The sequence below is a fragment of the Rhincodon typus genome, chromosome 22, assembly GCF_021869965.1.
Source record: "Rhincodon typus isolate 14 chromosome 22, sRhiTyp1.1, whole genome shotgun sequence".
Classification (NCBI taxonomy): domain Eukaryota; kingdom Metazoa; phylum Chordata; class Chondrichthyes; order Orectolobiformes; family Rhincodontidae; genus Rhincodon; species Rhincodon typus.
Window position 1 is genome coordinate 5,235,715 of NC_063353.1, and position 15,876 is coordinate 5,251,590.

The 15,876-nt window shown below is 41.3% G+C and overlaps 1 protein-coding gene across 2 annotated transcripts in view; it reads left to right on the forward strand.

The window, feature by feature from the left end:
• Positions 1–15,876, forward strand: part of dnai7 (dynein axonemal intermediate chain 7) — an 82,139-nt gene that overhangs the window by 14,754 nt on the left and 51,509 nt on the right. For both annotated transcript variants that reach the window (XM_048610273.1, XM_048610274.1), the window contains exons 4-6: positions 8,404–8,508; positions 9,622–9,759; positions 10,746–10,892. In XM_048610273.1, the coding sequence (XP_048466230.1) occupies positions 8,404–8,508; positions 9,622–9,759; positions 10,746–10,892 (390 nt within the window). The remainder of the gene's footprint in view (positions 1–8,403; positions 8,509–9,621; positions 9,760–10,745; positions 10,893–15,876) is intronic.

Below are 15,876 nucleotides of genomic sequence, written 5' to 3' on the forward strand. Positions count from 1 at the left end.
ATGTTGTTAATGAATATTGTGGATAACTGAGGCCCCAACACTCTTCCCTGTGGGAGACCAGTAGTCATGTCCTGCCAATTACCCATTATTTCAACTCTATGTTTCCTGCCATTCAATCAGTTTCCTATCCATGTCAATAATTTGCCGTCAATTCTGTGGGCTTCCACTTTCGCTAACAGTCTCTTGTGTGGGACTTTATCAAAAGCCACCAGAAGTCCATGTGAAAAAAAAACACCCGTTGACTTTGCTCTGTCCCACCAGCTTTGTCAGCTCTTCAAAAAACTCTGAGCCTTGTCAGGCATGACCTAACCTTCATGAATCCATGTTGTCTCTGATAAACTGAAATTTTTCAAGGTGATCAGTTACCCCATCCTTGATTATAGACTTCAACAATTTCCCTACCTCAGATGTTAGGCTAACTAGTCTGTAATTCCCTGGTTTGCCTCTGTCACCCTTCTTAAAGAGCAGAGAGATACGTGTAAATTTCCAATCAAGAGGCATAATTCCTGCATGCAGGGAACTCTGAAAACTTATGGTTAAGGCATCGGCAATATGCTCTGCTACTTCCTTTAACACCTGTAGTTGGAAGCCATTGGGTCCTGGGGATTTTTCACTCTTCAGTTCCATTAATTTCCGCATTATTGATGATTACTTAAGCTAATTTTATTTAGACTCTGTCCCTGATACTCTGTTAATTTCCTTGGGACTTCTGGGCAAGCTATCCTCCTTTTCTGTGGTGAATACTGAAGCAAAATAATCATTCAGCATGTCAGCCATCTTCCATTGGTCATTGCCAATATCCCCAATCTCAGCCTTCAGTGGACCATTAGTAATCTTAACCAGCCACTTTCACTTTATATGATTATAAAATACCTTATTTGTTTTTTATGTGCCTTGCAAGTTTCCTTTCATAATCCTTTTTAGGTGCTTTTACAAGCCACTTTGTGGCCCTTTGTTGGTCTTTGCATTTATCTGATTCTGTGGGATCTGTCCTGTTCTTTGCATTTTTATAAGCGCTTTCTTTTAATTTTATGGTGCCCCTTACCTCTTTAGATGTCCATTGTTTTTTTATTGTGAGGTGGAGCTTTTCCTTCTCATGGGTACAAACTACTTCTGAATAGCATTAAATGTTTCTTTGAACACCATCCACTGTTCCTCAATTGTTTTATCTATTAGAAGAACTTCACAGTTTATTGTGGACAGTCTATGCATCATCCCATTAAATTCTGCCTAATGTAAATCCAAAATCCGAGTGTCAGATCTTTGCTTGTCTCTTACAAACACTACATGAAAGTCAATCATGTTATGATCACTATTTGACAAATACTAATGAATAATTAGGTTACTAATTACATCAGCCTCATTGCTCATTACCAGATCCAATATTGCTTGTACCCTTGTTGCATCCAAGACGTATAATGTAGGGAACTATGCCGGACACACTCTAGAAATTCACAATTGCTCTGGCAGGTGCTTGTCTGGTTTTTCCAGTGTATGTTCAGATTAAAATCCCCCATTAATATTATTGTGCCTGTACTATGTAGTTGCCTAATTTAAGCATTTATACACTCTAGCACTTCTAAGCTGCTACCAAGTGGCCAATATGTGACGCCGATTGTGGTTTTAGTCCCTTACGGTTCCTCAGTTCCATTCCTAAGATCTCCACTGGGTGCTTTCCCCTCATTACATCCTCCCTCACCATTGAAGTGATTCTGTTTCTAAGCAGTAATACTTCTCCAGCCAGTGTGCCATTTTCTCTATCCCTCCTATAAACCTTATATCCTGGTATGTTTAGTTCCCAGACCTGACCATACTGTAGCCAGGTCTCCTTAATCTTAATTTATAGTTTGAATCTGTGCCTGCAGCTCATTTAATTTGTTCCTTACACACATTTGTTCCTTACATTTGTATAAAGAACTCTGATTTTGGCTGTACACTCTATCCTTGTCCTTCAGCATCTTTTTATTATCTCTGCCTATTTATTTTATATATTTTTTATAGTCCTGCCTTGCTCATTAAACTGTCCCTGCCTGTTCACCCTAGACAGAGACGTTCAGAGTAGGAGGTTATAAAATTAACGTGTGTGTGATCAGAAGCTAATGTCTTGCTTACAGATTGAAGGGAGGCATTCCGCAAAGTGATCACTCAATCTGCATTTAGACCCCACTGTGAAGGTTAGGCTGAATTGTGAGCAGCAAAGGTGCTAAAGTCAATTGCAAGGTGTACATGTAAATAGCTATTTAACCTGAAAGGAGTGTTTAGGCCTAGCATGGTGAGGAGAGAGGAGACACAAGTGCAAGTGTTGCATCTCTTATGCTTCGATGGAAAGGTGTAATGAGAAAGAGATGGAATGTTGGAGATGATTAAGGAGTGGACCAGGGTGTTCAGAATAGAACCTGCCTTCTAAATTCTGTCAGAAATCACACGACATCAGATTATGATCTAACAGGTTAATTTGAAAACACAAGCTTTCAGACTCTCGCTCCTTCTTCAGGTATTAGTGAGAGAGGTAGCATCAGACACAGAATTTATAAGCAAAAGATCAAAGGGTCATAAAACTGATGCAAATGTATTGTACAAACTTAAGATGGTTGTTAAATCTTTAATCACTTAGAAGGGAGATGCAGGTTTCAATTGATTAATATGCAAATCCCAGAATTTCTTTCAAGTCACTGCCCTGAGATAACTAAAGGTTTTATCAAAGTACACCAGAGGTGACATCTCAGGTCAGACAATGCACTTTAGGTGTGAGGCCTTGTTTAGAATCTGGCTGAGTATCAACTTGGAGTCAAACTGGTTTTATTTCCAAAGTAGGAATTTATAAAGTGCCACATTGACTGTCTACAAATTGTGTGCTTTTTGAACAAAATAGAATGTATCTGCAATTAAAATTCTGCAAATGCAAATTCAGCCCTTAGGGCCTAAACTCTCCCATGTTCCAGCCCCCTACCCCACACACCAGGCCCTGTTACCACATAGCCTGCCATTACACACTACCTGTTATTAGTCACTAGTAGTCCCCATTAACAACTGTTCGCCCTCCCAGCCTGATCATTATCAACTCTTTGTCTGTCCAACTGCTCTTCTCTTTCTTTAGGCTCTAACCTATCATTTACTCCCTACCCCATCCCCATCCCCCTTTTTCCTGCATATAAACTGATATTTTACCAACCACCATCAGTTCTGAGGAAGGGTCACCGGACCCGAAACGTTAACTCTGTTTTTTCCTTCACAGATGCTGGCAGACCTGCTGAGTTTTTCCAGCAATTTTTGTTTTGTTTTCCGTAGATATATATATATATATATATATATATGAGTGTGTGTGAGAGAGTGTATGGTGTGTTGGGGTCACTTGTAATGCGACATGAACCCAAGATCCCGGTTGAGGCCGTCCTCATGGGTACCGAACTTGGCCATCAGCTTCTGCTTGGTGACTCTACGTTGTTGAGTATCCTGAAGTCCGCCTTGGAGGATGTTTACCTGAAGATTTGAAGCTGAATATCCTTGACCGCTGAAGTGCTCTGCACTGGGAGGGAACATCCCTGTCTGGAGATTGTTGTGCGATGTCCATTCATCCGTTGTCATAGCATCTGCGTGGTTTCACCAATATACCATGCCTCAGGGCATCCTTGCCTGCAACATACGAGATAGACATTGTTGGCCAAGTCACATGAGTGTCTGCTGTGCACATGGTGGATGGTGTTCCCATGTGTGATGGTAGTATCCAAGTCGATGATCTGTCATGTCTTAAAGAGGTTGCCATGACAGGGTTGAATGGTGTTGTAGTTGATGTTGTCCTGAAGGCTGGGTAGTGAACTTGTGAACTTAACAGACCGATCAAGACTTTTGCTCTAGTCCTTCAGAGTACTCTACGCAGTCTCATCCTGCGTACTTCTAGCGTAGGGTACTTCCAAAGATACATAAAGTCAACACACCTGGACGTCCCATCGTATCAGGTAATGGGATCCTGTCTAAGAATTTCTTTGGTTATGTCTAAGGCATCTTGAAGCCCATTGTACAGGGAACCCGCAGCTTCTGTCGTGACACTACAGATTTCTTACAGAAACTCAGTACCCATGGACCAATTGAACCAGGAACATTCCTCATCACAGTAGACATTTCGGCACTCTACACTAGCATTCCCCATGATGATGGCATCGCTGCAACATCCTCAGTACTCAATACCAACAACTGCCAACAATTTACAGACACCATCTGACAACTCAACCACTTTATCCTCAACCACAACGTCTTCACCTTCGACAACCATTTCTTCATCCAGACACACGGAACAGCCTTAGGGTCCAGATTTGCACCCCAATATGCCAATATTTTCATGCACAAGACTTCTTTACTGCACAGGGCCTCTGACCAATGCTATACACCAGATACAATGACAACATTTTCTTCCATTGGACTCACTGCGAGGAATTACTGAAACAACTACATTGTGATATCAACAAGTTTCATCCCACCATCAGTTTTACCATGGACTACTCTTTAGAATCAGTCTCATTCTTGGACACACGCATGCCCATCAAGGACAGTCAACTCAATACCTCACTCTACTGCAAGCCTACAGATAACCTCACGATGCTGCCTTTCTCTAGCTTCCACCCTAAACATATTTTAAAAAAAGCCATCCCTTACAGACAAGCCCTACGCATACACAGGATCTGTTCAGATGAAGAGAAACACGATGGACATCTCAAGGTCTTGAAGGACACCCTCATAAGAACAAGATACGATGCTTGACTCATCAATTGCCAGTTCTGACATGCCACAGCAAAATTCTGTAGTGTCCTCCTCAGAAGACAGACATGGGATACCACTGATAAGATACCTTTTGTCGTCCAGTACTTCCCGGGAGTGGAGAAACTGCACCATGTTCTTCCCCATGCCAAGGTCTTCCCCATGCCTCCATTTCTTACTTTCAAATGACCACCAAACCTCTGGCAACCTCTGCAAGACATGTCAGATCATCAACATGGACACTACCGTCACGCATGGGAACGCCACCCACCACATGCATGGCAGACACTCATGACTTGTCTAATTTTGTCTATCTCATACCCTGCAGGTAAGGATGCCTCAAGGCATGGTATATTGGCAGATGCTACAACAACGGATGAATGGGCACTGCACAACAATTGCCAGACAGGGATGATCCCTCCCAATGGGGGAACACTTCGGCGGTCAGGGACATTCGGCCTCGGATCTTCGGGTAAACGTCCTCCAAGGCAGACTTTGGAATACACAACAATGCAGAGTCACCGAGTAGAGGCTGATAGCCAAGTTCGGTACCCATGAGGACATCCTCAACTTGGGATCTTGGGTTCATGTCGCACTGCAGGTGACCCCACCACAATATACACTCTCACACATCACACTCTGACACGTGCATACATACACACACACTCACACACACACACAGTCACACACAAACATATAGATCTATGGGCTGAATTTGTATTTGCAGATTGGTAATTGCAGATACATTCTATTTTGTTCAAAAAGCACACAATTTGTAGACAGTCAATGTGGCATTTTATAAACTCCTGCTTTGGAAATAAAACTAGTCTGACTCCATGTTAAAACCAGACAGATTCTAAACAAGGCCTCACACCTAAAATGACCTGAGATGTTATTTCTGGTATACTGATAAAATCTTTAGTTATCATGGGTAGTGACTTGAAAGAAATTCTGGGATTTTCATATTAATCATCTCCTTTCTAACTGATTAAAAATTTAACAGCCATCTTAAGTTTGTTCAATACATTTGCATCAGTTCTATAACCCGTTGATCTTTTGCTTATAAATTCTGTGTCTGATGCCACCTCTCTCACGAACACTTGAAGAAGGAGCGAGACTCTGAAAGCTTGTGTCTTCAAATAAACCTGTTGGACAATAACCTGGTGTTGTGAGATTTTTGACCTTGTCCAACACTGGCACCTCCACATCTTCTAAATTCTAGAAGCAGATAAGAAAATATTTGTGTGGCAGTGACATTATGCATGAGGTGGTTGAATACAGAGCTGCTGGATGGATATTAAGGACAGTGGAATCAATCTAATTGTGGGAAGGCAGGAAAAGGGTGTGATGTTGTATGAAGTGAAATGGTCAAACCAGTGGGTTCTGTCACACGTAGTCGGAGAATTCCTTGGTTAAAGAAAAAGAAAGATATTGGAAGTGCTAGTATGGAAGGTTGCATCTTCAAACCAAATGTGATGGAGACAGGGATAGGGAAAGCAGGATGTGAGGAACTGCATTCAAGGTAGCTATGGTAATCAGAGAGCTTATTGTGAATATTAGAGAAATCATGGTTAGAAAATGAAGAGTTAGAGATGGACTATTTGAAAGTGAAACAAATGTTGAAATTAGTAGCAAACTAGATAATGTTTTCAGAGCAAAAGTAGGAAATAGCATCTTTACAGTCATTCATAAACAAGGTGAGAGAAAGGGCCTTGTTTGGACATACCCCACGAAAGACAGGCATAGCTTGCACCCATCTGTGTACATTTGGCAATACATTTTATTTGGAGGATATGGGTGAAGTTTGAGGGAGGGTGAATTTGGAGCAGGGGAATGGTGCAGGAATGGAAGTGTAGTGTGATTGGACATCTGTGATGAAAAGGAGGCAGTTAGAACCTGCCACCCAGGTGGATAGAGTTGTTAAGAAGGTGTATGGTGTGTTAGCTTTCATTAATAGAGAGATTGAGTTCAAGAGCCATGAAGTTATGTTCCAGCTATACAAAGCCCTGGTTCGGCCACATCTGGAGTATTGTGTCCAGTTCTGGTCGCCTCATTACAGGAAAGATGTGGAAGCGTTGGAAAAGGTGCAGAGGAGATTTACCAGGATGTTGCCTGGAATCGAGGGAAGGTCTTATGAGGAAAGGTTGAGAGAGCTAGGACTTTTCTCTTTAGAACGACAAAGGATGAGAGGTGACTTGATAGAGGTGTACAATATGATCAGAGGTATAGATAGAGTGGATAGCCAGAGACTTTTTCCTGGGGTGGAGGTAGCTATTACAAGGGGACATAGTTTTAAAGTGAGTGGAGGTAGATGTAGGGGAGACGGCAGAGGTAGGTTCTTTACTCAGAGAGTGGGAGGGGTGTGGAATGCATTGCCGGAGAGGGTAGTGGAGTTGTCCTCATTAGGGGCATTTAAGTGACTGTTAGATAGGCATATGGATGATAGTATAAGGTAGGGGTGGAGGTTAGATAGACCTTAGGTTTCGGGTAAAAGTTCAGCACAACATCGTGGGCCGAAGGGCCTGTACTGTGCTGTACTGTTCTATGTTCTATGTTCTAACAGTGCAAACTCTTAAGGAGCCAGCTGGCATCAGAAGGGTCATGATGCAGGTGGGAAGGGACTGAAAGAGAAAATTGAGTCAGGGCAAGAAGAAATTGTTTCAGTGGGCTTAAACAGATTGAAGAAAAGGGTCTTCAAGCTATTCCTCTTTGTTAGAATCATAGAATCCCTACAGTGCGGAAAGAAGCCATTCAGCCCATTGATTCTGCACTGATTCCCCATCCCATCCCCATAACCCACATGCGTTTTTTACCATGGCTAACCCAACTAATCCGCACATCCCTGGACATATGGGGAACTTTTTAGTATGGCCAATCCACCTAACTTGGACAACTTTGGACTGTGGGAGGAAAGTGGAGCACCGGCAGGAAACCCACGGCGACACAGGGAAAATGTACAAACTCCACACAGACAGTCGCACATGGTTGGAATCAAGTCGGGTTCCTGGTGCTGTGAGGCAGGAGTGCTAACCACTGTGCCACTGTGTCAGGGTGTCACCCGAAGTGTTGACCTTGTGAATGAGGTAGAAGTGGTCTGTTTGGCGATGGGCGTTCATGGAGTTGGTGCCTTTACAGGGAAAGATGTCCAGAGAAGTTTGGGTTAGTGGGAGACCGTTCCACTTGTTTAAAACCTGTTATATTTATTTAACATAACTCTACCCCTTTAGAGACAACCTATCTAATAGGACCATCTGAGCTGCCATTTTAAAGGGACAGGCATCTTTGTAACTAGTCATCAGGAATATGCTCTAGAATTAGAACTATCCATATACAAACCAGTAGGAGTTCAACTGATGTCTACACAATTTATTTAGCTTGTAATAATATGTACACTGATTTAAAATGGTAAGGTTGTTATCGCAAAGAAAATCAATCCATTTCCTGCCAAGTTGAATTGGACAAAAATCCGTGACTGCGTATTATGCATGATGTACTGAGTGCTTGGCAATCTCTCAAAAATTGTTCCTTAAACTGTTTTCTTCTGAAGTGCTGGAAAAGTGGACTTAGTATCGATTAAATTTACATTATATATCAAAGCAACTTCTTCTAATATAGCTGACATGGATTGATTTGGTTTTCACCTCAAAATAGGATAAAGCACGTAAAGAACTTGAACTACCCGAACTTTACCAGATTTTGGAAAGAAAACATCATGCTATTCAGAAGGTGTACAAAAGCCGGAGAGAAATGAAGAAGGTAACGTTTCTCAATATTGCGGCCTAGTGTAGGCTGTTATTCCCTTGATTTTAGAACTTTTGGTGGCTGTTGAATAGATAAATGTGAATACAGTGGTGTTATAAAATAACTTTGTTTTATAAGATTGGTGTGTCTAATGTGTCTGAAGGATTTGATAGGGTACATAAACAAAAACAAAATGTCTTCGCTATTGGGAGAGTCCCGAACAAGGGAACATAACTTTAAGTTTAGAGTTAAGCAGTTCAGCAAGCATTTCTTCACACAAAGGATAGTGAAAACCTGGAACTGTCTCTCTCAAAAAGCTGTTGCGGTGAGCATACCACTCCGCACCCCCCTGCCCCCGCCACTTGATTTGACCCTCCCCTGCCCCAGACATCGCTGACCATCTCATTCATACCGATATTTTTAGACTAAGAGACTGGGAATGAATAGTTGATTCTGTCTCAAGCATACTTGCAGATGGTGCATTCCAGATCTTAGCCTCAGTGCTACATTGCAATGTTATCTTGGCTATTTTGACCAAGTCTCTTGATTCTGTATTAAACTCATGAAATTCTGACGGTCAGGAATCAGCTTGATACAGTGATAAGGGAACTTTGGGCCTAAACCTCCTGGTAACCATTGTATAAAGCACACTTGGAGCCAAGGGACTGACTGAAGAGTTTTACATTCTGAAACTTGGAAATGTGATTTGCCGTTTATGTAGTAATTAACAAATCCAGCTGTTTAGTTTCATATGTTCTTTAATTTGAATACAGAAGTTGTGTGTGAAAGCATTTCTTTGTGGCCATGACAAGCAGAAGGTTAACAAGAAATTATGATTGTTAATGCAAAATATGGAAATTTCTATTACATTCATCAAAACTATTTATTTAACTGTGGAGAAAGCCCATATGAGCCAAAGGTGACTGGGCAGCATCAGGCATTTAGTGGGAGAGATGCTTTATTTTTTTTTAAATTCACAACAAATTAAGATGTTATTTGAGGATAAAGGCATTTCTGTTCCTTTCAATTTTCAGCATCATATTTTAGATTGTGATGTTAGATACTTGATCCAAAGGATCAGTGTTGAAATAAGTAACCTACTGTTGTTATTATTTGCTTTTCCTTCAGTGGCAACGTTACATGCGCTGCGATGGGACCCCTGATCCAACAATACCTCAGGAGATTAATACTTTCATAAATCTTTCAAAAGAGAATCCAAATGTAGATGTAAAAAGTTTGCTTGAAGGAGGTAGAATAATATTACAGGTAAGTACTTAACTCAGTTAACATTGTCGGCCTTAGAATGTTGTTAGGGAAAAAACAAGTTTCTTTCTCTCTGGGTTTTGTTTCCTTTCAGTTCATACAATGTGACACTGGAACACAATAATAAACTACCAGTTTTAGAATTACTGTTTGATAGATAGATCAACATTTATCTAGTTTATATTCACCATCCTGGTAGATGATCCTGGATAATGAAGGTATTGGCTAATCATAGCAATTAATCCTCTATCATTTAATGTTCAACAGACCTAAGAATGACATGAGAGAAAACTCAGTGGTAGAAAGCTTTAGGACTGTAGATCTCCAGAGTATGTTGCATTTAACATCTTATGTCTTGAATTGCTAATATATTGTCTGAAGATGATAGAATATCAGGATTGGCTTTATCACCACAATATTAATCCACCACAACAAAAAATATACCTCAATTGCATTGTCACAAAAACATATGTTTTCAAATCACCCATATATATCAGTCCTTATAATAAGTTGGATATAATTCTTAAGAAAATATAGTTTTGAACTCCTCATTGAGACACCTATATCCAATGTATACAAGGAATTCTGGAGTTTGATGGAAATTTGGCTATAGTGATCGCTACATTCTCTCTCTTGTGAATCCAAACACTCTCTTTCTCAATGCTTGCTTCTTCTTCATGCGCGTCTTCTTTCTCCCTTGAGACTCGCTATTCAAAATTGGCACAGTCTCTCTCTCTCTCTTTCTCTCTCTCTCTCTCTCTCTCTCTCGCTTGATTAGAAGTTTTGCACTTGCATTTGCACAGGTGAAACTGCTAAAATATGCTTCCAGAAACAAATTTTCAAAGACATTCTGTTTCTTCAGTTATTCGTTTTCTAATGTATTGAATCATTTCAATTAGACATTAGAAGCATTTAACAAAAGCTTTTGAGTTTTGTATATAAAGCCAACATTTAAATCTGCCCTGTAACTTTCCTAAAATGTGTTGCAGCTTTTGGATGAATTGGAAATGGTATTAACTGACACTCCACTTGATGAGTTGTTGGAGGGAATTTCGAACCAGTATCAGCAGACCATTTGGGATCTTCAGGAACTTCTCTCCGACATAAATGATAAAGCAACTGATATCCTTCTAAAGGTAGATGCTTCAGCAAATTATTCAGATTAAAGAGTCATCGAGTCATACAGCATGGAAACAGACCCTTGGTTCATCTGGTCCACAACGACCATTTTCCTAAACTAAACCAGGCCCGCTTGCCTGTGTTTAACTCATATCCCTCCAACTCTTTCCTCTTCATGTACTTATCCAAACATCTATTAAATGATGTAACTGTACCTGCATCCATTACTTCCTCTGACAGTTCATTCCTCACACGAACCACTCTGTGTAAAAAAGGTGGCCCTCATGTCCTTTTAAAAACTTACTCCTCTCACCTTAAAAATATGTCTCCTGGTTTTGAACTCCCCTACTTTAGGGAAGAGATCTTTGCTATTCACCTTATCTATGCCCCTCATGATTTTACAAATCTCTACCCCTCAACCTCCTGTGCTCTAGTGAAAAAAATTTTAGTCTATCCAGACTCTCCTTATAACTCAAACCCTCCATCCCAGCAACATCCTGATAAATCTTTTCTGAACCCTTTCCCATTTAATAATATCCTTCCCCTCTCCTCCCTTGTGAGTCTTCTCCAGGGACTGTTCCCTCCGGTACACCCTGGTCCCTCTTACTTCACTCCCAACGCCTCTCACAGCCCCATAGCACCTTTCCCTGCAACCACAGAAGATGTATCTTCTGTCTATTTACTTCCTTCCTCCACAGAGCCCAAACACACCTTCCAGATGAAGCAGGGCTTTACCTGTGCTTCACACAATCTAGTCTACAGCATGCGCTGTTCACAATGTGGTCTCCTCTACATTGGGGAAATGAAGCATAGACTGGGTGGCTGCTTCACAGAATGCTTACGTTCTGTCTGTAAAAAGACCCTGAACTTCCAGTTGTCTGCCACTTTACCACCACCCTGTCCTCTGGCCAACATCTCTGTCTCAGGTTTTCTGCAGTGTTCCAGTGAAGCTCAGTGCAAGCTGAAAGAACAACACCTCATTTTCCAGTTGGGAACATGACAGGCTTCTGGACTCAATATCAAGTTCAACAATTTTAGGGCTTGAGCTCTCCTATGTCACTACTCCAACCGGCACATACCAGGCCTTGTTATCACATAGTCTGCTTTTACATATAACCCATTGTTAGCCACTAACGTTGGCCTTTTTTAGCTATTCATCCTCCTAGCCAAATTGTTATCCATTCCTTTGTCTGTCCAACTGTTCTCTCTCTCTTTGGTCTCCCCACCTAATGTTTACTCCTTAGCCCCCCACCCCCAACCCTATTTTCTGCATGTAAACACACATTTTCCTAGCTACGATAAGTTCTGAGGAAGGCTCACTTGACCTGAAATGTTCACTTGACCTGAAATGTTCACTCAACCCGGAATGTTCACTCTGATTTCTTTCCACAGATGCTACCAGACCTGCTGAGCTTTTCTAGCAATTTCTGTTTTTGTTTCTGATTTACAGCATCCACAGTTCTTCCGATTTTTATGACATTAAATATTACCAAATTAATATCTAATGCAGGGTTTACTAAGAATGGTAGATCAATTAATAACAACATTTGTAATGATTGGAAATTCCGATTTTTTTAAATTATGTGAAGGGCAAGGATAAGAGTAGGGAAAGATCTTAGGGTATGGTTTTGTCCTTAAATAAATTTAAGCTAATGGTTATGGGAGAAAGCATAATGAAAATGATTGTATTTGTTAAAATAAATGGTCTTGGATAAGTTACAGCAGTGCTGAGATTATATTACTTGAGTACATATCTGCACTATCACCGAGGGTACCTATCTCCATTTCCATACTTGCACTGCTGCCTCATCTCATGCACTGCTGAAAACATCATCCATGCCTCTGTTACTAATAGATTTGACTATTTTCATGTGCTCCTGGATGGTTTTCTGTGTTCCACCCACTGTAAACTTTGTCATTCAAAACAATGCTGTTTGTATCCTTACTTGCACCAAGTCCTTGACACCCATAACTACTATGCATACTGAGCTACACTGACTCCTGGCTAAAAAAGACATAGATTTTATGATTCTTATCTTTGCTTTTGAATTCCTATGTGGTCTTAGCCTCTCCCTATAACTATGTCTTCTGCAATCTCAGAATCCTCTGAAGTTCTTCCGATTTTTATGACATTAAATATTACCAAATTAATATCTAATGCAGGGTTTACTAAGAATGGTAGATCAATTAATAACAACATGGATTGAAAATCGGCCTCTGCTGTCACGTGTTGTGCTATGATTTAAGTTGAATGTCAGCTCTCTCTTTAAAAAAAACCTACTTTTGAAAATTGACATACATCTCAGCATCTATTACCCTCCATTGATTTATGGACACTCTGCATTGAATTGGAAGTGGTACATCATCCATTCTGTCAGTTTCAAGGAACGCGACTAGGAACTTCTGTCATGACAGCTTTAATCATTATGAATGTATGACTGGGTTTCAGAAGCTTCAGCACTTTTTATATGCGGCTATTAGTGTTACTGTTCATTTTTTTTCTTAAATAATGTAGTTGAAGATCTGCAAATATATGTAACAACAGAGCTGGCACTGCTGATTAGATCATTCTGGAAATAAGGCAAGTGTTGTGAGCAGGGCTGACTTAAACGACAATTCTTTTAAACCAGTGCAAAACTTAATTTAGGCTTACTTTGTACTGAATACGCTTTGCATTTGAAATTCTGTGAACTTTTGTACTGTGCTTTTTTGAAAAATCACTCCTGGAACGTGGACATCGCTGGCGAGGCCAGCATTAGTTGCCCTTGTGAAGGAGGTGGTGAACTGCCTTCTTGAACTGTTGCGGGCCATGTTTTTAGGTAGACACACAATGACCTTACAGAGTTCCAGGATTTTAACCCAGCGCCAGTGAAGGAACGGTGATCTATTTCCAAGTCAATATCATGTGTGGTTTAGAGAGGATCTTGCAGGTGGTGGTGTTCCTATGTATCTGCAGTCCCAATGTTTCTAGATGGAAGTACTTGTGTGTTTGGAAGGTGCTGTCTAAGGATCTTTGGTAAATTTCTGCAGTGCATCTTGTAGATAGTACTTACTGCTGCTACTGAACATTGGTGATGGAGGGAGTGGATGCTTGTGGATGTGGTGCCAATCAAGCGGGCTGTTTTGTCCTGGATGGTGTCAAGTGTTGTTGGAGCTGCACTCATCCAGGTAAGTGTGAAGTATTCCATCATACTCCTGACTTGTCCGTTTTAGATGGTGGACGGGCTTTGGGGAATCAGAAGGCGAGTTACTCGCTGCAGTGTTCCTACTCTCTGAATTGCTCTTGCAGCTATTGTATTTATGTGGTGAGACTGTAGAGTCATACAACATGGAAACAGACCTTTCTGGGTTTAGAAGAGGGTTTAGAAGAGATCTACCAGGATGTTGCTGGGTATGGGAGGTTTCAGTTATAAAGAAAGGCTGGATAGGCTGGCACTTTTTTCACTGGAGTGTAGGAGGTTGCGAGGCAACCTAATGGAAGTTTATAAAATAATGAGGGGTATAGATATAGTTAACGGTAGATGTCTCTTCCCTAGGATGGGGGTTTCAAGACTGGGGAGCACATCTTTAAGGTGAGCGGAGAGAGATTTAAAAAAGACGTGAGGGGTAAATTTTTTACACAGAGGGGGTTCAGGTATGGAATGAACTTCCTGAGGAAGTGGTGGATGTGGGTACAATCACAATGTTTAAAAGACATTTGGATAAGTACATGAATAGGAATGGTTTGGAGGGATATGGGCAAGGTGGGACTAGTTTAGTTTAGGATTATGTTTGATATGGACAGATTGAGTTAAGTTTCTGGTCAATGGTCACTCTCAGGTTGTTGATAATGGGGGAATCCAGTGATGGTAGCACCATGAACATCAAGGGGTGGTGGGTTAGATTGTCTCTTATCAGAGATGGTCATTGCCTGGCAATTGAGTGACCTGAATGTTTACTTTCCACTTGTCAGTCCAAACCTGGATATTGTCCAGATCTTGATGCAGTTGAACATGGACTGATTTGATATCTGAACAGTCACGAATGGTGCTGAACATTGTGCAATCATCAGTAAAAATCCCCACTTCTGACCTTATGACGGAGGGAAGGTCATTGATGCAGCAGCTGAAGATGGTTGGGCCTAGGACACTACCCTGAGGAACTCCTCAGAGATGTCCTAGATCTGAGATGACTGACCTCCAACAATCACAACTATCTTCCTATGTGCCAGCTATAACTCCACCCAGCGGGGAGTTTTCTCTCTGATTCCCACACCCGTTCGAATGTGACCTTGATATAATGGGCTGTCATTCTCACCTTACTTCTGGAATTCAGCTGTTTTGTTCTTGTTTGAACCAAGGCTGTAATGAGCTGAGTGGCCCTGGCAGAACCGAACTGCTTGATAGCACTGGAAAAGCTCAGCAGGTCTGGCAGCATCCGTGAAGAAAAAAATCAGAGTTAACATTTCGGGTCCAGTGACCCTTCCTCAGAACTGATGGTAGCTGGGAAAACATCGGTTTATATGCAGAAAATAGGGAGGGGGCGTGGGGTAGGGGGTAAACGATAGGATAGAGCCCAAAGAGAGAGAAGAACAGTTGGACAGACAAAGGAGTTGATAACGATCCGGCTGGGAGTGTGAATAGTTGTTAATGGAGACTGTTAGTAACTAACAACAGGTAGTATGTAATGGTAGGCTATGTGATAACAAGGCCTGGTGTGTTGGGTAGGGGGCTAGGACATGGGAGAGTTTAGGCCTTAAAATTATTGAACTCAATATTGAGTCCAGAGAGCTGCAGGGTCCCCAAGTGGAAAATGAAGTGTTGTTTTTTCAGCTTGCGTTGACCTTCACTGCAATACTGCAGCAAGTCTGAGACAAAGATGTTGGCCAGGGAACAGGATGATGTGTTAAAATGGTAGACAACAGGTAGCGCAGGATCTGTTTTGCGAGCAGAACTTAGATGTTCTGTGAAGCGGTCACTCAGTCTGTGCTTCGTTTTCCCAATGTAGAGGAGAGCAAATTGT